Below are 27,389 nucleotides of genomic sequence, written 5' to 3'. Positions count from 1 at the left end.
AATCACACGAAGAAGCATCCACATACACACTCACAAAAAGAGAATAAAAGGAAAAAAATGTGTATATAAATCAAAAAAAGGAAGAGAGCAACCAAATCAATAAACAAATCTGCCAGTGATAATAAGCTCTAAATAGTAAACTAAGATAAGCATAAAACCAGAAACAAGTTACATGCAGGAAGCAAACCCCAAGTCTGCAGTTGCTCTCAAAGTCCACCTCCTCAATTTGGGATGATCCGTTGTCTATTCATGTATTCCACGGATGCAGGTACATCAGGTTGATGGTGGAGCTTTAATCCGCTGCTCCCGAGGCTGCTGGGAGAGATTTCCCTTTCTCTTCTTTGTTCTCACAGCTCCCGGGGCTCAGCTTTGGATTTGGCCCCGCCTCTGCATGTAGGTCGCCGGAGGGCGTCTGTGCTTCGCTCAGACAGGACGGGGTTAAAGGAGCAGCTGACTCGGGGGCTCTGGCTCACTCAGGCCGGGGGGAGGGAGGGGCACGGAGTGCGGGGCGAGCCTGGGGCGGCAGAGGCCGGCGTGACGTTGCACCAGCCTGAGGCGCGCCGTGCGTTCTCCCGGGGAAGTTGTCCCTGGATCCCGGGACCCTGGCAGTGGCGGGCTGCACAGGCTCCCCGGAAGGCGGGTGTGGATAGTGACCTGTGCTCGCACACAGGCTTCTTGGTGGCGGCAGCAGCAGCAGCCTTAGCGTCTCATGCCCGTCTCTGGAGTCCGCGCTGATAGCCGCGGCTCGCGCCTGTCTCTGGAGCTCATTTAGGCTGTGTTCTGAATCCCCTCTCCTCGCGCACCAGGAAACAAAGAGGGAAGAAAAAGTCTCTTGCCTCTTAGGCAGGTCCAGACTTTTCCCCGGACTCCCTCCCAGCTAGCCATGGTGCACTAGCCCCCTTCAGGCTATGTTCACGCCGCCAACCCCAGTCCTCTCCCTGCGCTCCGACCGAAGCCCGAGCCTCAGCTCCGAGCCCCGCCCACCCCGGCAGGTGAGCAGACAAGCCTCTCGGGCTGGTGAGTGCCGGTCGGCACCGATCCTCTGTGCGGGAATCTCTCCGCTTTGCCCTCTGCACCCCTGTGGCTGTGCTCTCCTCCGCAGCTCCGAAGCTCCCCCCCTCCGCCACCCGCAGTCTCTGCCCGCCAAGGGGCTCCTAGTGTGTGGAAACCTTTCCTCCTTCACAGCTCCCTCCCACTGGTGCAGGTCCCGTCCCTATTCTTTTGTCTCTGTTTATTCTTTTTTTTTGCCCTACCCAGGTACGTGGGGAGTTTCTTGCCTTTTGGGAGGCCTGAGGTCTTCTGCCAACGTTCAGTAGGTGTTCTGTAGGAGTTGTTCCACATGTAGATGTATTTCTGATGTATCTGTGGGGAGGAAGGTGATCTCCGTGTCTTACTCCTCTGCCATCTTGAAGTTCCCTCTTTTGATCTTTTCTAAACATTTTAATCTTGGTTGGTGTCTTCCTACAAACATTTAAATTAATATCCATGCTCTCCTTTTAATATCATCCAAATCTTCCTATCTCTCTTGAGTTGCTCGATGGAAAAATAGGCACCTCATTCTTGGAAAGGCCAGAATAGGCTCTCGCAGATATAATGAGATGGTTTTTGTTCTACTATTATATATCCAAGCATTCACTGCACTGTTTTGGATAAGGTCATTTGTAGCTAACGCATTGAGTTCATCCTTTGCTCTGAATGCCGCAGACTCATTTACAGTTGTTCATTCTCTTGAATTCTGTCCTCTTGGGCGTTCTAACAATTCCGAACAAACTTTACATTTCACTGACATAGAGGCGAGTCTCTGGGGCAGGTTCTGGAGGCTGTGGTCAACAGAACGAAAAGCTGGGTTTGGGATTCGAAGGCCTAGGCTTGGACCCCTGCAGAGCCGCCCACTAGCTGTGTGATCTTGGGAAAGCACTGTGTTTTCCTGAGCTCGTTCTGTGTTTCCATCTCATGTGTCCACCTTCATCCGGTGTTGACGTGGCTCGTTAGAACAGGGCTCCAGACCCGGAGGCTCGTGACCCGGAGGCTCCAGAGGAGCATCGTGACCCGGAGGCTCCAGAGGAGCATCGTGACCCGGGGGCAGAGGCAAGCGCAGGACCCGCCCCCAGCAGCGCTGTGGTCAGCCCACCCCGGAAGGCACGTGGCCGTGGCCGCTCTTTTTGTTTTGCCTCCATTTGCTTTTTCTCTCTCTGAGGACCCTCTCAGCGGTGGGAGTGTCGGTAACAGACATCAGTTTACTTCCTTGGTCCTCCCCTTGGCTCCCGGGGCCAGTTTGCATGTCTTCTTGTTCTGTCCGGGGCTGGGTCATCTGCAGATCTCCAAGGCTCATTAGTGCACGGCCCCGGGTGGGGCGGAGAGTCCGCATAACCCAAGCATCCTCCCGGATCGGGGAGTCCCTGCTGACAAAAGCCGGATTCTTCCTTCTTGTCTTGGCCTCAGATAAAGTGCTCCTTATTCCATTTTCCTCTGGGTCTCGAAGTTAGGTGCCAGGTCTAAACACAGCGAGGCATTCAGATCTGGACGTGCAGGAAAGGCGATGCTGCACTGGTGTGTTCCCACGCTCACGCTGCTTTATCATGTGCGTCATTTCCCCTCTGCCCCCTTGGTTTGCTCCTGTGTCATCTGGTACCTCTGAGGTGCACCGCCACTCAGTTTGGAAGCTTGTCTGCTCCACCCAAGGGTGGGTGATCTGTGTCTTCTCTCTTTAGGGCCTCTCCCTGGGTCTCTTTAGGTGTGGACACGGCAGGTGGATGCAGAGAAGGCGTGTAGGGTGTGCCGGGGCCCTGCTCTGCCCGGCACACTTGGCACCTGTCTGGACATTCTCTCGCTCCTTGTTTGAAACCCAACCCATTTGCCAGATGCTCCCGGGTAAGCCCACGGCTGTGCCTCTGCGCCCCTGTTGCCTGTCAAATGTGATGAGCGCGGTAACAGGACTCTTATGAAATGAAACCCAGGCTTGTTTGGGCCGTTTCCACGCGGCCGTTAAATTCCTCCCCGGCAGTGCAGTCCAGAGGGAACCATTGGATCTTCAGCAGGGCTCCCAGGTGTCCTGGGGACGTTTTGAACCATCTTAATCTTGTGCTAATCTAATTGGAAGCTCATAATATTTTATATCGCAATGACTGGGACTGTGCGTCTGGAAAACCTCCACCCCTCATGAAAAGTTCTCACATCCAAACATCACACGCCTGACACCTAGCATTTTTTTTTTTTTGCGGTATGCGGGCCTCTCACTGTTGTGGCCTCTCCCACTGCGGAGCACAGGCTCCGGACACGCAGGCTCAGCGGCCATGGCTTACGGGCCCAGCCGCTCCACGGCATGTGGGATCTTCCCGGACCGGGGCACGAACCCGCATCCCTTGCACCGGCAGGTGGACTCTCAACCACTGCGCCACCAGGGAAGCCCCACCTAGCATTTTATTAAAAAGAAACGTGTGTCAGAAGAGACGCAGTGGGCTTCTTTGATGCGACTGTTCTATTATAGTTACTTGCTAATTGGTATCACGCTGGAATTTTAAGTATATAGACAGATGCGATGCTTGTGGATGTGGAACGGATCTACCCAGGAAGGGAAGCCATGTGCTTTGGAAGTCGCTATATTGTTTCCATGCTTTGAGGGCATAATGAGAGGAAAACAACCAGAGAGGGCCCTTAGAGAAAGTACGACCCCATCTTGGAAGGCTTCCCTGCTGCAGAACACCATTGCTGGTACCTTCTCTGCACAAATTCCCCATACAGTCAGAGCTGCATTTCTGGTTAAATGCCCTGTTTCTTCTGGGTAAATTCCTCTCCCACTTCCACCTGAAATTCGGGATGAATTTTGGGTTAGATTCCTTTCTTATGAATTGGCTTATATTGGAAACAGAAGTAATTGGACGATCTTTACCAGTTCATTATACTTTGGCTCTGGAAAAATAGTCCTTGCGGTTTGCTTGCTTTCCCAGAATAGAAATGAAGCAAAAGCCGACACTGATACGTGAGGCCTTTAATGCCTGTAGCCGAGGGTCGTGCTCCCAAGATGGGCTGCGGCAAGCGGGCTGACCCGGCTCCTGTCAGCGCTCACGGTGTTGATTCCTCCTCCAGGTGATGTTCAGGTTCCAGGACCTCCCACCAACGTCCACGCCTCAGAAATCAGCAGGACATATGTCGTCCTCAGCTGGGACCCACCTGCCCCCCGTGGCAAGGAGCCGCTGATGTATTTCATTGAGAAGGTACACCCCGGGTGGGTTTCTTGAAGCAGCAGATCTCTGTAGGCTTTCCCGTGGTGCTGTGTCATGTGTTTTAAGGATGGGCAGCTCTCAGATCAGTTATTTAACGTGAAGCTGCAGACACCGGCTGAGCTGTGAACGCCTGAGGGGTTCTGTGAGGGGCGTGGCATCTGAGGAGCAGGTCCCGCTCAGGCTGTGCCGCCCTCCGCGGGGGCCGGTCAGGCTCCCGGCTCCCCGCTGTACACGAGGGCCTCTCACTGAGGCGGCCGCCAGCTTTCTTCCTGCTGGAACATTCTAGGCTCCCAAGTTCTGAGGATTCCGGATGTGGGCAGGGGGACAGCAGTCCCGGCTCTCAGTTTGCTCATAAGCCGAGTGGCCACTTGGTGGCGATCGTGTTGAGGAATTCACACTTCAGATGGCGAAGGGTTACACAGAATCATTGGTTTGCAGACTTTTTAGATCTGGACGCGTAGGAAGAAATAGTTTGTGTGTTGCAGACACACACACACACACACACACACACACACACACACACACACACACTGAATGTACATCACCAACTAAATTTCAAACACAGTATCCTTACTCCGTGCCATGTGTTCTCTCTCCTGCTTTGGTCTGTCCAATTGCACTAAAAATGCAGGTTGTGACACAGTCATTCAGATTGCTGGACTGTGATTCGGCTGCGGACCGTTGTTGAAAAACCTGTATAACCATACAAATCCTGTAACTGTGGTTTTGTGATACTAAACTTATATTACAATGTACTAGGCAATCCAATACATGTAATATACACATAAAGTCTATAACTCTTAATGTGAGCATATATCTCTCATACAGTAGTAATGTGTAATACAACAAGGTGAAGGAAGGCAGAATGGAAATGAACGGTTTTCAGGCTCCAGATGGTATAATGACCCTCAGCTTTCTCTACTTATCTGCAAGGCTTACCTGTGGGCAGAGTCAAGTGTTAACTTCTTGCTGCTGGGTGCTAGCTTGTTGTTTTGCATCATGAAAATCTAGTGGTCAGCCCTCCCAGGAGGAAAGGCGCTTTCTCAGGCCCTCTTCAGAGACATTTTCCTACTCACCTACCCAGTGCCGGAAAGACCAAGTTTCAGCAAACGCATTTAAAAATCTTTTAAAATTTTAAATTATTTTTTATTGAAACGTGGTTGATGTACAGTATTATGTTGGTCTCGGGTGTAGTATGTAGTGATTTGACATTTGCATACACTATGAGGTGGTCACCACAAGTTTAGTCACCATCTGTCCCCATACAAGGTAATTACAGTGTTATTGACCATCTTTCTTCTGCTGTACATCATATCCCTCGACTTATTTACTACAAGACTGGGGGTCTGTACCTCTGACTCCCCTTCCCCTATTTCACCCCCCACTAGCAAACCCACTTTTAAAAAGAGGCCTGCCTCGGGCTTCCCTGGTGGCGCAGTGGTTGAGAGTCTGCCTGCCGATGCAGGGGACGCGGGTTCGTGCCCCGGTCTGGGAAGATCCCACATGCCGCAGAGTGGCTGGGCCCGTGAGCCATGGCCGCTGGGCCTGTGCTCCGCAACGGGAGAGGCCACAGCAGTGAGAGACCCACGTACCGCAAAAAAAAAAAAAAAAAAAAAAGAGGCCTGCCTCACCGAGGGCACCCTTGCATTCCCTACCCGCTGCCACGGGTGGTGAGCAGCAATACAGGGTGTGTGATCAGGGAGAGGAAGCTTCCAGGACAGCCTGAGGGGAGCCGTGGTGTCCAGGGACTCCGGGAGGGAGGGGCAGCAGGGAGCCCGGGAGGGAGCTGGACTGGGCTACTCCCCAGTAAGCTGGCCAGGCGAGGCACCTACCTCTCTCTGTTGCTCACGGTCCTGCCCCAACGCATCCAAGGTGGTCTTTGGGGGCCTTAGTTCCTATCAGGCCTAAAAGGAACCACAGGGATGAGTCAGCATCCTCTGTCTAGTCCTGTATTTCCACTTTATGTCACGACCAGGCACAAGATGCTAGGAACGGCGGCGCTCTGGTTAATAGCTTGGCATCTGAGCACAGTTTGAAGCACGCGTCTTCCCCCGAGTGAGCTCTGCTTGGAAAGCCCACGTGTGGCCACAGCCCAAGGTGCACGGCCTGTCCTGTCCACGTTGGGCTCATGTGCTGAGAGTTTGGCTGCGGTGAAGGCAGTGGTGCCCTGCGGTTCTTGGGGTGCAGAACCCCAAGGACTTCCTCCACCCCTGCTTAGAAGGTGGGCACTAGCTTTTCTAGAAGCTTGGCTGTAAGACCCGAGCAGTGTTTTCCCCACTCCCTCCCTGTCTTGCCTCCTTCAGCCCCAGGGTCCTTTTCTCCCATCGGCCCAGCTGAGTGTGCCCAGGGCTCCCCTGCTGCCCCTCCCCCTGCTCTCCAGATGGCGAACATACTCGGGCCCAAGGGGGCCTCTGACTGTGGACGCCTGCGTCAGTCCAAGAAAGCCACTTCACTTTTGCTGAAATGAGAGAAGACTTCTCTAAACAGGGATCTAATTTCTAGAAGCCTGGGTTGTTCGAAATGCTTTCCCAGTCCTTTCTGGCAGCCTTAGTGGGGTCAGTGTACACCCAACCTTTACTACCCCAGGATTCCTTTCACAAAGGGGGCTTATCTCTATAGGAAAAAACTAAATTAGACATGTAATCCCAGTTTTAAAAGTAATTGCCAATGATAAAACTTAAACACGCAGCGTAGAAAATTTGGAAAACACGTATATGTTATATAGAACAAAATGAAAATTACCGATAATTTGATCACGCAAAATAGTCATTATTAACATGTGGGACATATTTAGTCTTTTTCTCCATCGGTTTTTATATCTTGATATACATACAACTGGCATCCCGTATTACATTTAACAAAATGACACAATTCCTCTCCTCTGAGTAAAGATCTTTATACAGTAATTTAAACGGCTCCATTTAGTGTATATGTGTCATTTTGCATCATAACGTACCCACCCTACTGCTGGTCATTTAGGTGGCTGTCCCTTTGTTATTACTATAATAGCTGAGAAAGAGCAAAAGGTTTAAACTGGAATGCGAGCAGTTATGATGGAATTTTACACGTCTGCTCCTCAATTATCTCTAATTGTTTAGAGTTCATCCTGTCTTTACTAAAACTACGACCTATGTATTGATTCCCTGAAGATTTCCATAGGTTATTGGCTTTCACGTAAAAATGTTCTCTGGTAACATTTCCAACTTTGGGTAGCTTCTGACCTCCTTCTCCAAATTGGCTTCCTTTTCCTAAAATTCAGAACAGAGGTATTGATGGCCCCGGAGGTGCCGTGGGCTGTGGGTCCCCCGCGGTGTAATTGAGGGCCAGAGCGGAGCATCCCCTCCCCCCACGCGGGTCTGGGGAGCATGGCTCCATCGAGGCCCCTGTCTTTGCAGTCCGTGGTCGGGAGCGGAAGCTGGCAGCGGGTCAACGCACAGACGGCCGTGAGGTCCCCCCGATACGCTGTCTTCGATCTCGCCGAGGGGAAACCATACGTGTTCCGAGTGTTGTCAGCAAATAAGCATGGCCTGAGCGACCCGTCGGAAATCACCGCCCCCATTCAGGCCCAGGACACCATCGGTGAGTTAGCGCGAGGGACCAAACTGTAGGATGGGCCCCGAACAACGTCACCCGTGTCGGACAACCAGCACCTGCGCTGATAAAGACGTTAGCGTCGCACGTGATTTAAAATTCACATTGCCTTAAAATTCCGTTTTACAAGAGATGAAGATCTCTCTGCCTTGTTTTGGTCAACATTTCTCCAAAGCTCCATCTTCTTTTTATGAAACCAATCAATGGATTAGCAATATTTTTAGGCAATGGCCACTTTAAAAAAAACCCAAAAAACCCAACCCTAAATGCATCAGGATTTCTTGCCCATATGGCTTGAAGTTCCCTCTCAGAAGATGTCAGATACAGATTAGAGAAATTCTGAATTGTGCGAGGGGAGAAATCCATGGTTTGATTCTGAGTCCCTTGCAGAGTCCCTTGAATCTGATAGAATTGTGTCCTATTTTTTTTTAAATGGCTAATTTTATATCCCCACATAGTTCCTTCCTGGGTAGCAAAGTGCGTGCGTCACCAGGGGAGCTTTGTGGATGGGTCTGTAGGGGCGGCAGGGGCAGGAGATTCCGTGATGGGAATCTCTTTCTTCGGAAGGGAGGGACTTGGGGACAGAGAGCACAGGGACTGCCCGGAACCTCCTGGGTACCCCCTTGCCCTGCAGCGTCTTCCTTGTCCAAATCTCATCTAAAGCCCCAAGCTCTGCGGACAGGAGGGCCTGTGGGTCTCTGGCGTGCCCCCAGACTCCCGTGCCGCTGAGCCTGTGTCCCTGTCCCCCCTGCACAGTGGTCCCCTCAGCCCCCGGCCGTGTCGTCACCTCCCGGAACACAAGGACGTCCGTGGTGGTGCAATGGGACCAGCCGAAGCATGAGGAGGACCTGCTTGGCTACTACGTGGACTGCTGCGTGGCCGGGTCCACTGTCTGGGAGCCCTGTAACCACAAGCCTGTCGGCTACAACAGGTGCTGCCTGCTCGGGTCCCCTCCACCTGACATCCTTGCCCCCGAGAAAACGTGGGAAGCACACCCCCCGGGACCCACGGGGCCTTCGGGTGCAGGTGCCACGGCAGGAACACCTGTGACGTCCACACCACGGGCCGGGTTCCTCACCCACACATGGGGGCTGCAGAGCTGGAAGCTGGGGAGCTAGTTCTACCCCGTGGCTGAAGTGCTTTGTCTGTCGATGAAGAAAAGCCCCAGAGCATCTCCTCTGACGTACTCAGCGTTTAAGACTTACCCTGAACAGGAGAGTTAAAGTAGTGACAGGGACGGGAAGGGTGTTTTATTTCTCTGTATTGATGTTTTGAACTTTTAAAATTGCTTTGTTCACAAAGCTGACAGGCCCTCCCTCTGGCCACCAATTGCACAAAGCTGGGGAGGGGGTGGAGAGAGGCCCTGGCTCCTGTGCAGGGGCGACAGCGGCTCTGCCTGCAGTGGGGCCGAGCATCCTTCCTGCCGACACGGACTTGCTCCTGTCTCACGGCCTGCAGGGAATGCCTGGGTGTGTTAGGGTTCCCGCAGGACGCGCTTAGGAAAATAGCTGTCAGATCCTCCACTGCGGACGGGTTATCCATGATGTCTCTGACACCCTTCCCTCTTCATTCTTTAAAAACCAATAAATTGGAAAAAGCTGTGGCTGGAAAAGAAGAGACACAACTGATGCTAAAGTTAGATGTTATGCACAGTCCGCGCCAGCAAGTGCAGGAAGAGCTCCCAGAACAAAACACCTCAAATATTCTAGTGCAGGAATTTCGTGAATGCCTGATACATGTTTGCAGACTCGGAGATAAATAACTATTGCTCATGTTTACTGAGTACTTACCGTGTGCGAGGTGGCTGTGCTGAGAAGTAGGTACTATGATCCTCTTTCACAGATGGGAAAACAAAGTCTTTCCGGGGTTAGGTAACTTGCCTGAGGACATAAAATCTGTTAGGTGTCCAAGCCGGTCTCCAAGCCAAATCTTAGCCAGTGTGGTGTCACTCCTTCTCCCTAAGTTTTACAGACGTGAGTTCTTTTAGGAAAGGAGAGGAACCCTACTTTAGAATAGAGCTTCGATGCAGAGAAAACCAGAGGGCTTGGAAATGAAGGGGGAGCCTTGGCACTGAGTGAGGTCACTCAGGATTTCCAGGGCTTTGCTTCCCGCGCCCCCCGGGGCCCGCGGGCAGCAGCTGGTGCCCCCGCCGCCCCCCGAGTCCAGCTCCCTTCAGCCCCAGAGTCGTTGGCTGTTGCTGGCTTACGTTTGGACGTGGCGTGTTGATTGGAATTAATATGCATCCATGAGGCACTCGAAGAAGTAAACTTCTTTTCAGTCCCAGTGACGGATGTTCGTGGCGTGTTCAAGATGCTCTCTGTGTCTATTGCAGGAAGAAAAAGGGTTGAGCCTTGTATTCACGCCCCCGATTCGTGTTTTTGTCAGGTTTGTGGTGCACGGCCTAACCACCGGCGAGCAGTACATCTTCCGAGTTAAAGCCGTTAATGCTGTTGGGACGAGTGAGAATTCTCAGGAGTCTGACGTCATAAGAGTCCAGGCCGCCCTCAGTAAGTAATTCATGGGCGACTCTGTGCCAGCTTTCGGTTCTCCACTACGTTTTCATTTCTGCATGAACAAACCTTTATGATGCCGTTTAGAATATTACCGGAGGGGAAAAGTGGATGTAAATTGTTGAACAGAGAACATGCAGTTCTGTGGAAACCTCTCATCAATTGGCTTGGAAACGCCAGTGTGAGAGGCAGAAAGGATAATATGCTAGTAAAATGCAAATTGAAAATAGAAAATATTATCAGGGGTCACACTGGTTTCCAAGCGCACGTGCCCCCATTACAATGTATGCTGTAGGGTGTGACCGTCTCTTTTCAAAATCGGTGCGTTCAAAACAGAACGTCGATGGCCTTTTCAGCTATTCTTAGCTCAAGGAACTTAACGTCATTCCAGAGGATTTCAAATGTTTATGTAACTCTGTGGCTTTGTTCATAAATAGTGATCTTTCAAAATTATCTTTCTGACCACACAGAACACTTCGGGGCCGAACTTGCAGTGATGCGCCCTAGGAAGCTTGATCTGTGCAGCTCTGTGTTGTGTAATGTTGGTCTGGTTGTTTCATATAAAATGGACCCCATGACTTAAAAGTATTCAGGAAGATTTAGAACCACGATCACCTCTTAGACACATTTTGAATCATAGTATTATCTGTTCACTTCTGAGAGAAATGTTTTGCTTTTTATTTTTGTCTTCAACTAAATCTAAAAGTATCTTCAGAAATTATGATTTCTCGTCTAACAATAGGTAGAATAACGTTACTGGAATTTCCAAGGAATGTCAAATCTGATGATACTGAGGTGGGAAATATAGTAAAAGATTAACTCTCATTTTAAGCTCATTATAATCTATCAGTTTTTCCCAGGAGGGACTTTCAAACATTACCACTAGCCTCTTCAAGTCATTCCTACTAAAGGAAAGCCAATCATTTACGTTTTAATTCTGCAATAAGACCAGCTCATTCCCGGGTACCTGTATCTCGGGTAACAGAGGATGATTGGACGTAGGTTGCTCGGAGTTGGGGAGGGGGGAAGCAGAGACACATCCTCTTCAACCTGTTAGGAAAAGATGGTCCATTTCCGAGCAGGGTGTTCAAAAGGGAAACTTGAATTCATACTCATTTGAATTAATCTGAAGTTTCTATAACTATGGGGGAAGTTAAGACTCACTGGCCTAAGGCTATCGGTCGTCACTGGCTGTGGAAGGTGAGGTTGTCATTCTTCATGGGCGTGATGAGAAAGCTGCTCTCTCAAGGTTTTCCTTAGAGGAGGGAGAGAGCCTTTTGTCTCAAGTGTCCTTCTTGGCCTTTGTATTATTGAAATATTGGAGGATGTATGTATGGATGTATGTATTGGAAGATGTATTTAGAAATTGCAATAAATATATATGAAAGAAGCTTTTAAAAAACTTACTCTCTTTAAAAGAAGAGACAAAGACAAGCGAAGATGGTGAGCGGGGAGACCTGGACAGGACAGAGGGGACAGGCACCCAGGGCCATCTCCCGTTGCTGCCCGTCCCTCTGAGATGCTGGAGCCGGCCGCGGTAGGTTAATGGTTATTGCACTAAGATCCGGGTGACTTTCCCGATGTGTTTCCTGCAGCCGTCCCGTCCCATCCTTACGGGATCACCCTTCTGAACTGTGACGGCCACTCCATGACCCTGGGCTGGAAGGTGCCTAAGTTCAGCGGTGGCTCACCCATCCTCGGTTACTACATAGACAAGAGAGAGGCTCACCACAAAAACTGGCATGAGGTCAACGCCTCGCCTCTCCAAGAGAGGATCCTGACGGTGGGTGCTCATGGACTCGTTCCCTTTTGCAGGCAATTTCTCCTGTGGGGCAGGGTCCCCGTTCTGTGTCTCAGAGTTCAGTGACATTAGGCAATTGGACACAGAAACAAAAATGAATGAAACAGTTCACCATGAGAACTTAGGGTCACGGAGCCTCTTCTTTTGAGAAGTGAAGCAGAGGAGGCGAGCCGGCAGGTGGGTCGTTTGCAGGTGCAGGTGTTGCTCTGAGCGGCATCCGGCCTCCAGCCCGGTGGCTGGAGCTCTCAGCCTCGGGGCAGGATGCGCAGGAGACGGTGACGATCGAGGCTCCTCTGCTTGTTTGTCCCCGTTTCCCAAGGAAGGCGTGTGCTCAGCCTTCCCAGTGAGCCTCTTGCCCAACTACACGTTCCATCCGGGTGCAGGGAGCGCGAGCCACACGGACTTGGAGTAAGAAAGAGCAGAACCAAGTCTCCAGGAGAGCCCTCGACAGCCCGTGGGCAACAGCTCTCACCTCCCTGAGCCCCCACTCCTCCCCGTGAGCCACCACACGGGGCTTCTCGTGAGAGAGATGAGGGAGAAGGTGTTTACTTAACGGAGCACGCGGGTCGGTGACGGTAGCTCATGCGGTTACCGGGCAGCACGCCCACCTGTTCATTCACAGGAGTCACGCGGTAAAGCGAGGGTTTTTTTGCGGGCGGCGGAGAGGAGGTCTAATCCCTGTCTTGTACAAGATTCTGTGCTAATACCTATATTTATGCAATACGTATTTCTCATGCGTTTTATTGTGTATGACGCGTATTGCCAAAATTCAAGCTCGGTGCGAAGATCCTCGTGTTTTGTGCACGCTTGTCCCCGGGCACCTTACTATTGGCTGTCAGGTCCCAAACTCCGGAGGAAATGCCCACGTACTTTCTGAATGCCGGCTTTCCACGAGGCCAGACCTGCCTTCCGGGGGATAAAGCGGCTCCACGTGACACGTGCTTGCTTTGGGAGCTGTTGTGTTCAGAGACAATGTCATCCAGATGCTGTGTTTGATCCAGTGGCCGGGCTGCGAGGCAGGGCTGATGGTCTGGTCCAGGGCCTTCCCTCCATCTTTTGTGGCACCGACCAGGCAGAGTGGACCCTCAGGGGCCTCCAGCCAGTGTGCGGGGAGGAGACAGGTCACTCCCCACCGCCCCCGGCAAGGATGCTTCCCGTCCCGGGTCCTTGACACCCCAGGTGCGGTGCCGCCGGGGGTGGAGGGTGGAGAGCCTGGGCCCGAGGTCAGGTCCTGCCCACCGTTCTTCCACTGGCTCCTTGTGGCTTTTGTCTCTGAGCCTGTCTTCCTGCCTGGGTCATCACGTCATCCCCGGGGGGAGGGTTTATGGAGTGAATGAGGCAAACCATGTCGGGGTGAAGGTGGTGACTGTAACATGCAGGTGGATCAATAACCTTCCACAGACACGTACTCGACTTACTGACAAGGTCCCTCACCCTCCCGTTCCATCTATAAATCAACCAGGAATACCCCCTTTCCCCCGATGGATCGTGGGTCGTAACACAGCTTTTGTTTCACCTATTAATTAATTAATTAAAAAAAATTGAAGTACGGCTGATTTACAATGTTGTGTTAGTTTCAGGTGTACAACAGTGATTCAGTTATACATACACATATGTGTATATATGTATCCTTCAGATTCTTTTCCCTTATAGGTTATTACAAAATACTGAGTGTGGTTCCCTGTGCTGTACAGTAGGTCCTTGTTGTTTATCGATTTTATATACAGGAGGGTGTACCTGTGAATCCCAACCTCCTAATTTATCCCTCCCCTGCTTTCCCCTTTGGTAACCATGAGCTTGTTTTCTACGTCTGTGGGTTCATCTATAATTTAAACATCCTCTGAACAGGTGGAGGGCTTGGCAGAAGGCTCACTCTACGAATTCAGAATTGCTGCCACCAACCTCGTGGGGATCGGGCAGCCGTCGGACCCCAGCGAGCTCTTCAAGTGCGAGGCCTGGACGGCGCCGGAACCGGGTAAGATGGTCTCTCCAGGACTCACCCCTGGGTACCTCGCGTGCACACGCAGGGCTGGCTGGAGAGGGGGCCTTCCCAGCCTCTGCAGCCAGCAGGCTTCGGTCACTCTGCACAGATCCTGGTACCACTACTGCATGCCAGGCCCGGAGCAGAGCTGTGCCTTAGGTGGCCCCGCCCTGTGGTCTGGGCCGTGGACACACAGGTAGGGCAGTGACAGGCACGGAGTCATTAGCACTGAAGTGTGAGGCTGTGGGGCCACCCACCCCCAGCTGCTCCCCCGAGTCGAGGATGCTGTGGCCGGAGGCGGGTCCAGGGCAGGCCTGCGCCAGGTGGACTTCTCCCAAAGGGGCGGAGGGAGGCCAGCTCCCAGCAGGAGAGGCTCCAGCTGGGCCAGAGTAGGGACAGCAGGACCTTACTGACTGTGTATTCACTCGGGTCTCCTCCTCCCAGAGCACATGGGAGCTTGGGGCCTCTGGTTCTAAAGTGAACATTGACAGAATCTCTGCATTTGCTCAGGGCTCCACATTTCAAACTGTTTTCACAAACTTGCAGGGACTGGGCATTGATTTCTCTGTATCCGGTCCATCAGGACCCCTAATGCCATGGATAATATGCTCACGGTTTGGACAAAACAACGGACCTGAAGTTGAAGCTGAAAAGCTCTAGAAACTGTTCAGTTCTGTGGCCAGATGATGTGGCTTTTCCTTTATTTTTGGGGGTGGGGGATACTTGTTTTAATGAAATTAATTTTTTCCCCTTGGAAGAGTCAGTGGAAGGAGAAGCTGTGGAAGTTCCCAGGGGCTTTTGGGGGCTTAGAGTGGTTGGTTAGGGTGGGACCCCTCCTGCCTTTACTGCTCCAGGCTCCCCTGGACCTGGGCTTGGTTACTGTCACAGGCGGGCCTGGGGTACTAGGCTGGTGGAGCTGGTGAGAGCTTGGTTCCCCGGGTGGTCAGACTCCCTGGGTGAGTCCTGTGATGCCCGGGTTTCCAGCCCAGCAGGTGGGCGGGTACCTCAGGATCCTCTCCTGCACACCTTTCTCTCTGTGAGACGTACCTGCTGGTCCCGGGCTAGTGTGTGGACCCGTGAATTAGTCCACAGGCTCACCTGACTTTTCAGGTCCTGCCTACGACCTGACGTTCTGCGAGGTCCGGGACACGTCCCTGGTGCTTCTCTGGAAGGCCCCGGTGTATTCGGGCAGCAGCCCCATCTCTGGGTATTTCGTGGACCTTAAGGAAGAGGATTCCGAAGAGTGGATCACCGTCAACGAGGCCACCACAGCACATCGCTACCTAAAGGTGACTGTACACCTTCTCAGGCATTGTCTTCTGGGGAACGTGTTTCATCCCTGTTGGGGGTCTAGCTCAAAGCCCCCAGGGAACTGTGCACATGAACGGGTACCCCTGCTGCCAGCCAGCGGGGTTCAAGGAGGCGCCCGCCCCTCCGTGGACGTGGGGAACGACTGCGTGTGGGAACCATCTGGGTGGGTTTCCTCTGCTTCCTGCCGTCTGACAGCCCCCGGTGGTGCTGACACTTCACGGTCATGGACTGTGTTGATGTGCCTTCCACAGTGATGACTAGAATTATGTCTTTCCGCACCAAGCCCACGTTTACTTCACTCAGTTCCCGTGATCGCTGATGCACGTCTATCTGATAAACACACATACACACGTACACACAGTGTGAACACATTTGACAGAATTATGATGTGTAATTTCTCTGTCCCCTCTTTCTCCAAGTACTTCTGTTTTTAGCACCTGCAATTCACCAGTCACCGGGGTCAGGTTAGTGGTGACAGTGGCTTAGACCCGGGGACCCAGCTGCCCTCATCAGAGGCTTTCTTCTTTGGGTTGTGGGCTCTGGGGTGTGGTTTAGACAGAAAGGCAATGTGCTTCCTTAAAGAAAGGCCGCACCTGAGTGACAGGTAAATGGACAGCAGCCTCTGGAGAGCAGTTGGACAACATGAAACAAGATCAGTGTCGTCTTCTGAATGAACAAAAACTGCTGAGAATCCAGCTAAATGAACTCGTTAGAAATTAGCTAATATACATTTTATTTTTGGTTATCAATGCAGGTTACAATATACGTCATCCGTAGATGTATAAGACATGGGTTTAATTTTTTTGTGTGTGGTACGCGGGCCTCTCACTATTGTGGCCTCTCCCGTTGCGGAGCACAGGCTCCGGACGCACAGGCCCAGCGGCCATGGCTCACGGGCCCAGCTGCTCTGCGGCATGTGGGATCCTCCCGGACCGGGGCACGAACCCGTATCCCCTGCATCGGCAGGCGGACTCTCAACCACTGCGCCACCAGGGAAGCCCAAGATGGGTTTAATTTTGATATTGCCCCAATGATAGGATATTTTGCACAAACTAAAAAATCACATGTGAAATGATATTTACTCCCGTAGAATTATGTTAAATATCAACACCAGATTATAAACTAGATGATACGATTTCAATTCTGCTTTAAAATATGCAAAAAACAAAGAAGAGGATAGATCAGAACAGTAGCAACCCTGTTTATTCTCGCCAAGTGAGGTCATGAGCCTGCCCGTCTCCTTTTCCCTTCTGCACTTCCTCTGTACGGCTGTTCCGACTGGAAGAATAGGCTATTTGTAAAAAGAAAACACGTCTGTAATAAAATGTGATGAAGAATGAAGTCATTTTCATCTGTCTGTTCACATGTGACGTTTCCTCCTTCTTTCAAGGTCTGCGACCTGCACCAAGGAAAAACCTACATCTTCCGTGTCCGGGCAGTAAATGCGAGTGGGGTGGGGAAGCCCTCAGACACGTCGGAGCCGGTACTTGTGGAGGCCAGGCCAGGTGAGCCTCATCTGCTCGGCTGTTAGCAGGGCAAACCTCACAGCAGGGTGATCTGGGAGGAGGGATGCGTGTGTGTGTGTGAACGGACGGCGGATGCATGGACGGTACCTGTCACATTTATAGAAGGAGTTGGATTGACAGACGCAGTACAGCATGTCTTCAAAGACCCACTGCACCCCCCCCCCCCCGCCAGCATCCTGGGCAGCAAGGGGCACGTGAGGTCATTCTGCAAGGGTGGCGGGGTCTTCATTTCAGCAGTAAAACGTGCAGGGATGACGATGGTCTTTTATGTTACTGCTGAGTTTTGATCAGAAATTATAAAGCCGCTGGCAATCCTCTTGGTTAAAAGTAGTAAGAGCCCAGCTGAGGGGACCTTGGCGGGGAAGTGCTTCCGAGGGGAGGGGGGTGAGCTCACGGGATACGTGGCGAGAAGGATCTCCGGAAACCATGTTTTCCCTGGATTTCTCCCCTCCCTGGAGATTGGCTCCATGGATACCCTGCCACCGGCTCTGTGCTCCTCTGTCCTCCTGGCAAGGGGCGCGTCTGTGTGCACCTGGCTCAGGCCGGCATGTCTCCTCCAGTTCTGATTCCTAAGGGACAGATGCTGACTGGGCTGTGTTGGGCCAGGTGTCCACTTGGTCAAAAAGGAACAAACAAACAAACAATCCCCCGAAGGAAACAGTGGAGGAAGTAGAGCCCGGGTGTGTGGGAAACAAGTGCCCCAACCACGCTGCCCGGGCCCCGGGAGTGGCGAAGGGTCAGCTCCCCAAGGGCAAGAGGAGCGTTATGGCCGGGATTGGCAGCCCAGAGGGTTTTCTCCAGCGGTGCTGGATGCAGAAAAGGAAGTGGACAGACATGCGATGACTTAAAACCCAAACCTGAACTTCCCTGCTTTCCTTCAGCTGCCCAGAGGGCGCGCTCTTTCACATCTGCCCGCTGTCCTGGGTAGACCCTAGGCAAAACCTGATGATTCGATGTAAAACAAGCCCTCCGCCTGGGCCATCCCTCCTCCAAAAACAAGACTCGGAAGGATACCGTGTTCCTAAGATGCTCCCTGGCGTTCTCGCCCTGCAGGCACCAAGGAGATCAGCGCGGGCGTGGATGAAAAAGGCGACATCTACCTGAGCTTTGACTGCCAGGAGATGACGGACGCCTCTCACTTCACGTGGTGCAAATCCTACGAGGACATTGCAGGTGACGAGAGGTTCAAGGTCGAGACCGTGGGGGACCAGTAAGTTCCACTCTGGAGTTGGCCATCACCACCTCTTAGGAACGCCTGCAAACACAGTAATTAACATACCGGCTTTCCTTCCCTTTCAGCTCGAAGCTGTACTTTAAGAATCTGGATAAAGAGGACTTAGGGACTTACTCTGTGTCCGTCAGTGACACGGATGGTGTGTCCTCCAGCTTTGTCTTGGATGAGAAAGGTAACACCTGTAGGACATAGGCTTCCCTTTGGGGGTTTTATAACATTTTCAAAGATTGACCCTAACAGAGAAAAGACTGATTTGCTTAGAAAAGGGGTGTGTGTTTGCAGGAGGCTGGGGGTGGGGAATCCTTTTTAAAGCCAAAAATTACTTCGGAAATTACACAAACTCTTGAGTTTGTACTCTAGCCACTAAAGAAATCACTGATCCGGGAGTATTTTATTTCTTGCTGTATATATTGCTTTTATAGCCTTCCACTTGTACTTTTAGAGATGAGTTTTAGTTACGTTTCATTAGTTTGGCAAGTAGCATGTTAGCAAGTAAGTCCGTAAAATTAATGAGAGGCGCACAGATGCAAGAATCCTCCCTTTTCTCCCAACATGGAATAATCGAATAATCAGATGATGAAAGAAAACACATACATGTATATATATACATACACGTTTATATGTATATATTTTTTTATGTGTGTGAAATAATATTTAATTTCCATAGTTAAAATCACTCGCTCTGTTATAAACAGCAAACAGCAGAAAGAAGTGAAGGAAGTCGGTTTACTCTGACCCGGGGAAAAGCAGCCATTTCTCTTAGGCAGGGGCCGGGGTCTGAGTCCCCCAGACAATGAACTGGCCTCCGGAGGAGGATTCTTCCACTGCCTGGGTTGATGTTTGTGTCCAACCCTTATCTACCACCCCGTGCTGGTCAGAGCCAGTTTTACAAGTCTGTACGATGATTAGTCAGTGATGTGGACGGAACTGTGTAGCGTTGGACAGAACCCTCAAAACTCCACGTTGGGCCTTTAAAAGCTTCTGAGTCTCTGAGGGCCCTCAGTTAAAATGCCTTAAGTTTGCTAGTCTAATCCTTTCCTTATCAGCTGGCATCTTGCTTGGCTGCAGTGAAGGGTGTGGTCCCAGGAGAGGGATACAAGGGGGGACGCCTAGGACGGGTGGGGAGGGGACAGGGTCTGATGGCCGCAGGCGTCCGCAGGTCCCATGCAGACGTTGGGGGCATTGGGGTGAGCCCATGTGCATTTCACGGGACCAGCAGTAGAACAGCAGAGGGGCTGCACCATCTCTGCTTCCTGGGTTCCCTGGCAAGCTCACTGCTCACAGACAAGGCGGGAAGGGACCGGAAGCTGCTCACCTGCATTTTAAGCTGCCCTTTCTGACCCTCACTCAGTGGCCTTCACACAGCTCTTTACTAGCAAAACATCCTTAAAGACTTCTGACAAGTGCTGTACTCCTCTGCTCCATTTGAAAGTTTGCAGATGACGTTTTCACCTTAGTTTTAAATCGTTGCAAAGGAGGAGCATTTCCAGCACATTGTATGCTGTACACGGACCTCAAGTACATTTCAGGCAAAACCTTGATGCTGCCCCTTTAGCTCATTTGATGTATGGAAGTTCCCACTGTGAGACCTAATGGGGGTGTCAGCCCTCACCCTCAGATCATCCGTCTAGGTGGAGTTACTTCTGGTCACAGAAAGTCTGCTTCATTGTTCATTTCAAATAAACAGGTGCATACAGACCTTGGTGACCATGGTCTCATTTCTAAATGCTAATTTTAAGAAGAAAGGAAGGAAGGAAGGGGGAAGGAAGAAGGGAAAAGGAAAGAAATGGTTTAGAACCTTCAGTTTTTCTTAACTTGCTCTTGGGAGTCTCAGGAGCAGTGCATTTTTACTTTTTAATGTATCATTATTATTTATTATTTAAATTCATGATAATACACCACAGTGAAATTCGGGGTGGGTGAGAGAGGTGCTGAAGCAGGACGCTTTTAACGACCAATTTCAGGAAAGAGTTCATACGGAATTAGAGGATCTGGAAATGGGTCCCTTTACATACCCCCTCTGTAGGTCTTCCTCTCTTCGAGGAATACACCTGCCCCCCCAGTGCCCCCCACTCCCAGGGACCGCTGCCCTAACCCGTCCTAACGGGTCCCGTTAGTAAGTGGGTTCTTTAAATGGTGAGGATCTTAGTTGCAGGCGGTCATTCACTGGAGGGAGTATTCAAAGTTACAGTCATCCCATGTCTCCTTTTAACTCCCAGTTCTAATTTCTTTCCCAGCGTCAAATTAAACTTGGTGCTGTGATGTCAAGTCTCTGCTTTGCTTTTAAGCCAGCTTCTGAACGTACAGGTCAAACCAGTGATTATATTTCTCTTAATTTTAGAGATGGAACGTTTGGTGGCGCTGAGCAATGAGATAAAACATCCCAGTAAGTGAGCCTGGAGCCCAGAGCAGGACTGCGCTCTGGGAAGGCATGTTCGTTACCGCGTGCAGCTCTGGAGGGGGCGCTCTGGGGAGAGGATGGCCTCGTTTTGTGCGCCAGCTTTTACACACTTGTCAACAATTCGCTCAAAACAAGTATTAGCTAATATTGTAACGTGTAGCAATTTTCATTGCATGCAGTGTTTTGGATTTCGGGTTGAGCGTGGCTGTTTAAGCCAAGTGAGAATTGTATCAAATGGGATCTTCAGTTATTGGATTACATTGAATTCAGAAAGAATATATCCATCTGTGGTCACCAGGCCCATCAGGAAAGCAGACCGTGCATGTGCAAGGCTTCACGGGGCATGGAGGCTTTGAATGCAGCGCCAGGCCAACTAGAGTCTCATTTCTTTGTTTTGGTTTTCATAATCCAGTTCAATACTCCGGGGTTTCACATTCTCCAAAAATTTAATAATGAGGATTGATATTTTCCTATAGTACACAGCTGTTCCTTCTCACGAGGATTCACGCATTATTGACTTGTGATCTCTTTTCTCCCTGTAGCAATTCCTCTGAAGTCAGAATTAGCTTATGAGATTTTTGATAAGGGCCAGGTCCGCTTCTGGCTGCAGGCTGAGCACTTATCACCAGACGCCAGCTACCGCTTTATCATTAACGACAGAGAAGTCAGTGACAGCGAGGTGAGTTCATGTGTGCGTGGCCTCTGGCTTTGGAGATGCCCAGGTATTACTTGGGAAGGTCAGTTCCTGAAAGCCGGTATTCTGGGTCTGTCTTCATCCCTTTTCGAGCTGCAGACGTTGGGGCGTAGAAGGCTGACAACATGAATGAGAGATGGTTGATTCTTGCAATGTACAGAGATTTGGTCTCGGTTAGGTGAGAGATCAGGAGGCCTTTAAATCCAAGCCTGTTGGAATTAAAAAATGAGCAACTACGTTTAGAGACTTGGTGTTATGAAAAGGTTCGGGTTACGTGGGGCGGCGGTTATCCTCAGTGTAACAATTTATTCACTCTTGATGACAGTTTTGAAGGGGTATATTTTTGCCCTGATGTGAGCAATGCCTCCCTAGGCCCCCCTCCCACTGAGAGCGGCCCATGGAAGGCGTCGGCTGGGAAATTAGTTTCTGCACCTTCCCTGAGCTTTTAGGCTGCCCCCTTGGCCTGAGCAGAGAAAAATGTGTAGGATGCTATGATACAGACACTTTGCCCTTCTTCTACTTTTAATTGTGTAGAATGAAGCTGACAGATATTACAAGATATATTATATTACATTACATTATTACATTATATTACATTATTACATTATATATTACATTATATTATATATAATATATATAATATATTACTATATAGTAATATATTATATTACAAGATATATTACAGATATTTTGCCTGTGGCACATTGTGTCTCCATATATGCCCTCTTGTCTAATTATTACAGCGCAACTGGGAACCCAGTTAAAAGACGACCTGTTTGATGGAGCCTTTCTTTGTTGTTCAGCGGTGCCCTTGGGGTCTCTCACATCCCACCGTCTTTACCCCCTCCGCTCTCTTTTCCCTTGATACCCAATGCATCGTGTCTATTTAGCTATCCCACTGAGTCCTCAGTGCCTCAGCGGTGTGTCTGCTGCACGGATATTAGCGGGATGGTTGAGATGTAGGGATTGCTCATGCCAGGTGCGCGGCCCACTCACTCTCCCTCTGAGCTGGGCACCTCATCCCTAGTCTGGCCTCTGTGTCTGATGGGTTTTTAGTAAAGCTTGGTTAATCGAACGTCCCTCGGGCAGAAATCGTATATGGAGAAAGGTTACGCGAGTTTTCTTATCCAGTCCATCTTCCCCATGAGAATGATGGCATCCTTGGAGAACTGTACAAATTGGGGAGTTGGCTAGTAAGTAGAAAGCATGCGGTTTCCTCCTGGCTGCAAAAAAAGCCCACAGTATGGATACTGTGTATGGAAGAGCATCGCATGATCAAGGTAATTGGAGACATTTTCTTTGAGCAGAGATCATGCTACGGAATGCAACGGAATTTAGTGTAATTGCACTTTATTTGCAGAACATCTTTTGATTAACATCCCTACCTGCTGTGGAGAGCTTGCTTTAAATACGGATGTCTTTGCTACCTGGCTCATCGTTTGGAATACGGCTGTACTATTTCCTTCCTTAATTAGCAATCCACAGGTGACTTTTCCATGTGGAGACTGATGCTGTTTTGTGAAAGTCACATAATAGCCTGTATTTATGGCCCCCATAAAATCATTGAACATCATCTCGCCGCATAACGGCAATCGCTAGAAGCCTGATTCTTTTCTCAAACCTGCCCAGAGCCTGCGGTGCAGAAGCTGAGAAAATGGAGAAGGCTCTGGATTGAGCGTGGTTCCTTCTCACTTCTCAGACCTAATTAGAGCAGGTTCCTAGAGGCCTGTACTCACAGATGTTTGATGGGGGCGAGCGTCTTACAGACCCAGAGCAGCACCGTTGTCTGATCAACTTGAAATTTGCTCCCCGTATTCAAAAGCAAATACTCAAAACTGCAAAGAAACTCAAGGACCCCGGCGAGGTACACCTGTTGCAGCCCTCAGGCTGCTGTTCCTTGCCCAGCCCCCAAGAACTGCCGGAGTCTCCGGGGAGGGAGCAGTGTCCTGCTGCCGTAATCAGGAGGCTTCCTGTAATCGGTGCCGCCTCCTGAAATGGCCTCTCTCTCTAAATGTAATCTGAGCTCATGTCTTCTCCTTCATTGCTCTCTCTCTCTCACTTTATATACACCAAGTTCCCATCGAGAAAAAAATCCAAGCGATGTCGTACAAGTACACAGTGTATGCTTTACTTACTTGAAACAATATTGGAGTTTCCGATTTCCAGGTGATTTTTTTATGTTTCCTGGAAGTCAGGGCCTGTGGGCAGGGGTGAGCTTTATTCACTTAAAACCTGAAAGTCATATTTGATCAAACAGAACCTCAGGCATCACGTGAACCCTGGGGACCTCAGACACTCATCTTCCTTTCCCCGTGGACGGCAGCTTATAGTCTGCAGATAGTTTTTGATTGTCCGCCGTAGCCTAGAAAAATGAGCTGTAAACTTGCCCTCCTGGATCTTATCCCAGAGTTGAAGAAATACAGCTTCAATCAGAGAATGATATAGAAAAAATACAGAATGGAGAGCGTGTTAAAACAGTACAGCGAGCACCGATTCAGAGAAGGCGGGGGTGTGGAGAGGCTGGAGTAGTTAGGGGAGATTTCAAGAGCAGTGGATTCCTGGGTTCTCCTTCGGAGGAGGAACGCAGAAAATGGGCCCCGGAACAGGTGGGCCCTGCAGCTTGCACGCGCGAGAGCTAGCAAGGTGGGGGACCGGGGGGCGAGGAGGGTGGGCTGACCAGGGGAGTGGCCACAGGGCATCTTGGAAATACACTTGGATTAAACGGAAGGGGTCAGACAGCAGAGGTGCCGCTTCCAACGTCAGGTAGGAGGGTTTAGAAACGATGCCCGACGCTGAGGGAAACGGGCTTAGGGATGTCGAACAAAGGTGCTATTTTGCTAATATCCATCTTCTCAGCTCTCTTGTGACACTGGCATTTGGAATCCAAAATATAAATGTCACCTGAAAGAGAAAGAAGAGCGTTGTGAAAATAAATACACACGATGTGTCAGAAAAAGGCCGATCTCACGCATTTTCTGTTAGTTACCCGCAGATAGGAGTTCTTTGTGATAGTCTCATCAAGGTAAGGGCTGTAGGAGGAGTGCAGGCTCTCGGGGCAAGGAGTGGCCTTTCTTCCCTCTCGTCCTGTTTGTTGGCTGCTGACCACAGGTTACTGGCGATGACTCGCTCATCTCACCCCACAGCCCCACCTTCCTGGGACGGCTCATTACTCAGGCTGGGAAGCCTTTGCGTAAATCCCAGCTGGGCTCCTCTGGAAGGAAGCAGGAATGCCTGCAGGAAAGGTCACCAGCAAAGGTTGTCACGCTTTTGTTCATTCTGGGCGTAGCGTTGCGGGGGGGGGGTCAAGGCCAGAGGAAGCAGCCCTTCTGTGGTGGTGTGAGTCGTGTTCCTGAGGGGAGCCCCGGTCCCTGTGCTGTCCTTGCCCTGAATGACGGCTGCGTCGAAGACGAGTCATTCTTTGGATGTGCTCCTTCTGCCTCCCTGACCCCTGCTTGATTGCATTTATCGTATCCAAGGGTGGAATAACAAGACATGGTCCATTCGCAACCACACGTCAGTCTCTGTAGCTCATCACAAGCGATGAGAGCAGAGTCTGAGGCAGACGTGAGCTCTGGACGGGCGGCACCGGGAAAGGGTCCCCATTGGAGGCTGCCCGGATGGGGGATGCAGAGCCTGGGCACCTTCAACCCTGGCGCTGGTGGCGGTGTTGAGTGGGGGCGACCAGTCGTGATGCCTGTGTCCCCAGAGTCCCCGAGACTGAAGCCCTCATGGCTGTGGAGATGGTTGGTTGTTGCCTGTGGTTTTGTGATCGGACATGGCCAAGGGCGCCCCGTTCTCTTTCCCCCGTGTGCTGAGTTATCTCACATCAGGTGCACATTCCCGAGGAGTGTGCAGAGTTTCTGCTGGGTTCTTCGTGTGTAGGTCACTCCCCACGCAGACCTAGGGCTTCATCGCCGAATGTCGCTCGTTTGATCTTTGGTTCACCAAGAGGTCCCTCGTTTGCTCTTTGGTTCACCGAGAGGTTCAGTGGCTGAAATTTCTTTTTGTGTGTTTTTTGGGCACCATGATCCCTTAAGATACAATAGTTGATGCAACCGTTAGGTGCTAGCGAGAAAACCGGAGGGAGGAATTTCACGGTGGAATTCTCCCCTTCCTTCTGTGCTCCCAGACACACAGAATCAAGTGTGACAAGTCAACTGGCCTTATCGAGATGGTGATGGATCAGTTTACCATCGAAAACGAAGGCACCTACACTGTGCAGATTCACGACGGGAAAGCCAAAAGTCAGTCTTCTCTGGTTCTCATCGGAGACGGTATGCTGCGTGGAAGGTCTTCATGTGTCTGTAAAGGAAAATTCAAAGCGAATTCTTTCAACCAGAGAGAAGCAAATGTATTTCATTTCTATTTGTTTCCCCTCAAATATTGGATTTAGCATTCAAGGCTGTCCTAGAAGAGGCTGAATTTCAAAGAAAGGAATTTCTCAGGAAACAAGGTAGGTGGTTGGCTGGCTTCCCCACCACTAGCACAAGACAAAGGTTTAGGATTTGAGCATTTGCTTGGAGCAGATCCTACTTAATGCCAAACGACTCTAACTTCGATTTTAAATGATCGAGAAGTCAGACCACTTCTTAGCTGTAGAAGTTTGGATTCTCTTCTGTTCTTTGACCTTTCCCTTTATTTCATCGATATTTTCTCTTGCCTCTACTTTGAAAAGCCCTGGAATCTATTGTTGAGTGTTGGTATTTTCCTGCAGTCATAAGGAACGGGTGTCTCCATTACACGTCCAGATGGAGTCCAGTGATTGTGACAAAAAGGAATAAAGAATGGGGGTGGGTGAGTTCGGGGGATTATTAGGAGAAACGGAGAGAGGGCAGGAGACCCAGTTCCAATAGCCAGGAGCTTGTTATTTTACTTAAAAGTGTGTGAACTTTTCAACTTTTAGATGTTTTCACTTTAATTACAAACAATACTTTTTAAATATATCGTTTTAAAAATGCATATTAAAAATAAATAAATAAGTAAAAAATTAAAATGCATATTAACTAGAGACAAAGGAAAATGGATAAATTTGAGAAACTGAACTACAACCCAAGGGTTTATTTGAAAAATATTTTTTATATGGGATTTCTATAGTTTTTGAAAAGAAGTTAGAATACAGCTTTTAAAATATAAAATGACATTATTTTTATTGTTTTAAGTTATTTTTAGTAGTCAAAAATATTTATTTTACTCATTTCTACAATATGATTTTTTTCCTACAATATGATGCCTACAACTTTGTAGGATGTATTTATATGGAAGAAATCAATAAATACTTTCTAAAACTGCTTTGTATTTTTGTGTTGAATGTATTATTAGCATATGACTTCTGCATTTATATTAAGTAAAAATGATATTTTTGAAAGATACATAAATTAATCTTTGATTTCAAATGCTATATAAATACCATGTGTTGACATACTTGCCAGGTCAAACGGCTTTTTCTTCATCTTACCTCAATTAGTTCTCCTATTTTAACGTTTTTTTATACCATGCTGTTGGATGTTGTTAGACACATGTCTTGAGAAAAAAATATAATATTTCATTATTCTTCCTGCTAAAGAGCAATAGCTATTAGACATCACCGAGAAGGAGAGATCAGACAGCATCACCCAGCTAGAAATAGAGATTTCAGTATCAGTATTGCACACACTGACTGCGGAGCCCTGAAAATTAGTTTTATTAAATTATCTTGGTTTCAGACTGAACAGCTACTTTCTTCTGCCCAAAATGCATTTGTATGTGTGTGTGTATATATGTATACATTTTTTTCCTTTATTTAAACTTTTTTCCCTTTTCCCTGCCAGGCCCTCATTTCGCTGAGTTTCTGCACTGGGATGTTACAGAAGATTGTGAAGTCCGGCTGGTCTGTAAGGTGAGGAATCGGTTCCAGCCAGGAGAGAGTGAGACTCCCATTCTCGTGGCGGTGGAGACAGTCAGGGAGCAGCTACGTTCAGGTCACACTGGTGGTGAAGCTTGGGGGGTTGGATTAGGGGCGGGTGGTACTCAGACTTTCAGTCTCGTCTGTGATCTCTGTCAACAGATTACAGGGGTAACGGAACGAAGATTCAAGTAGGTAGTTTATAAAATATTTATTTAAGATTTCAGTAAGTGAAC

The 27,389-nt window shown here is 49.7% G+C and overlaps 1 protein-coding gene across 2 annotated transcripts in view; it reads left to right on the top strand.

Moving 5' to 3' along the window:
* Window positions 1–27,389, top strand: part of MYOM2 (myomesin 2) — a gene marked incomplete at its 3' end in the record, with an annotated part of 74,403 nt that overhangs the window by 27,229 nt on the left and 19,785 nt on the right. For both annotated transcript variants that reach the window (XM_082863700.1, XM_082863699.1), the window contains exons 13-27: window positions 4,087–4,214; window positions 7,619–7,802; window positions 8,571–8,745; window positions 10,200–10,321; window positions 11,920–12,107; window positions 13,974–14,100; window positions 15,217–15,395; window positions 16,808–16,922; window positions 17,997–18,153; window positions 18,243–18,349; window positions 20,519–20,563; window positions 21,121–21,257; window positions 25,402–25,546; window positions 25,666–25,725; window positions 27,080–27,147. In XM_082863700.1, the coding sequence (XP_082719826.1) occupies window positions 4,087–4,214; window positions 7,619–7,802; window positions 8,571–8,745; window positions 10,200–10,321; window positions 11,920–12,107; window positions 13,974–14,100; window positions 15,217–15,395; window positions 16,808–16,922; window positions 17,997–18,153; window positions 18,243–18,349; window positions 20,519–20,563; window positions 21,121–21,257; window positions 25,402–25,546; window positions 25,666–25,725; window positions 27,080–27,147 (1,937 nt within the window). The remainder of the gene's footprint in view (window positions 1–4,086; window positions 4,215–7,618; window positions 7,803–8,570; window positions 8,746–10,199; window positions 10,322–11,919; window positions 12,108–13,973; window positions 14,101–15,216; window positions 15,396–16,807; window positions 16,923–17,996; window positions 18,154–18,242; window positions 18,350–20,518; window positions 20,564–21,120; window positions 21,258–25,401; window positions 25,547–25,665; window positions 25,726–27,079; window positions 27,148–27,389) is intronic.

Source organism: Leucopleurus acutus (genome assembly GCF_964270905.1).
Source record: "Leucopleurus acutus genome assembly, chromosome: 21".
Classification (NCBI taxonomy): Eukaryota; Metazoa; Chordata; class Mammalia; order Artiodactyla; family Delphinidae; genus Leucopleurus; species Leucopleurus acutus.
This window is presented reverse-complemented; position numbering and strand designations above follow the sequence as displayed.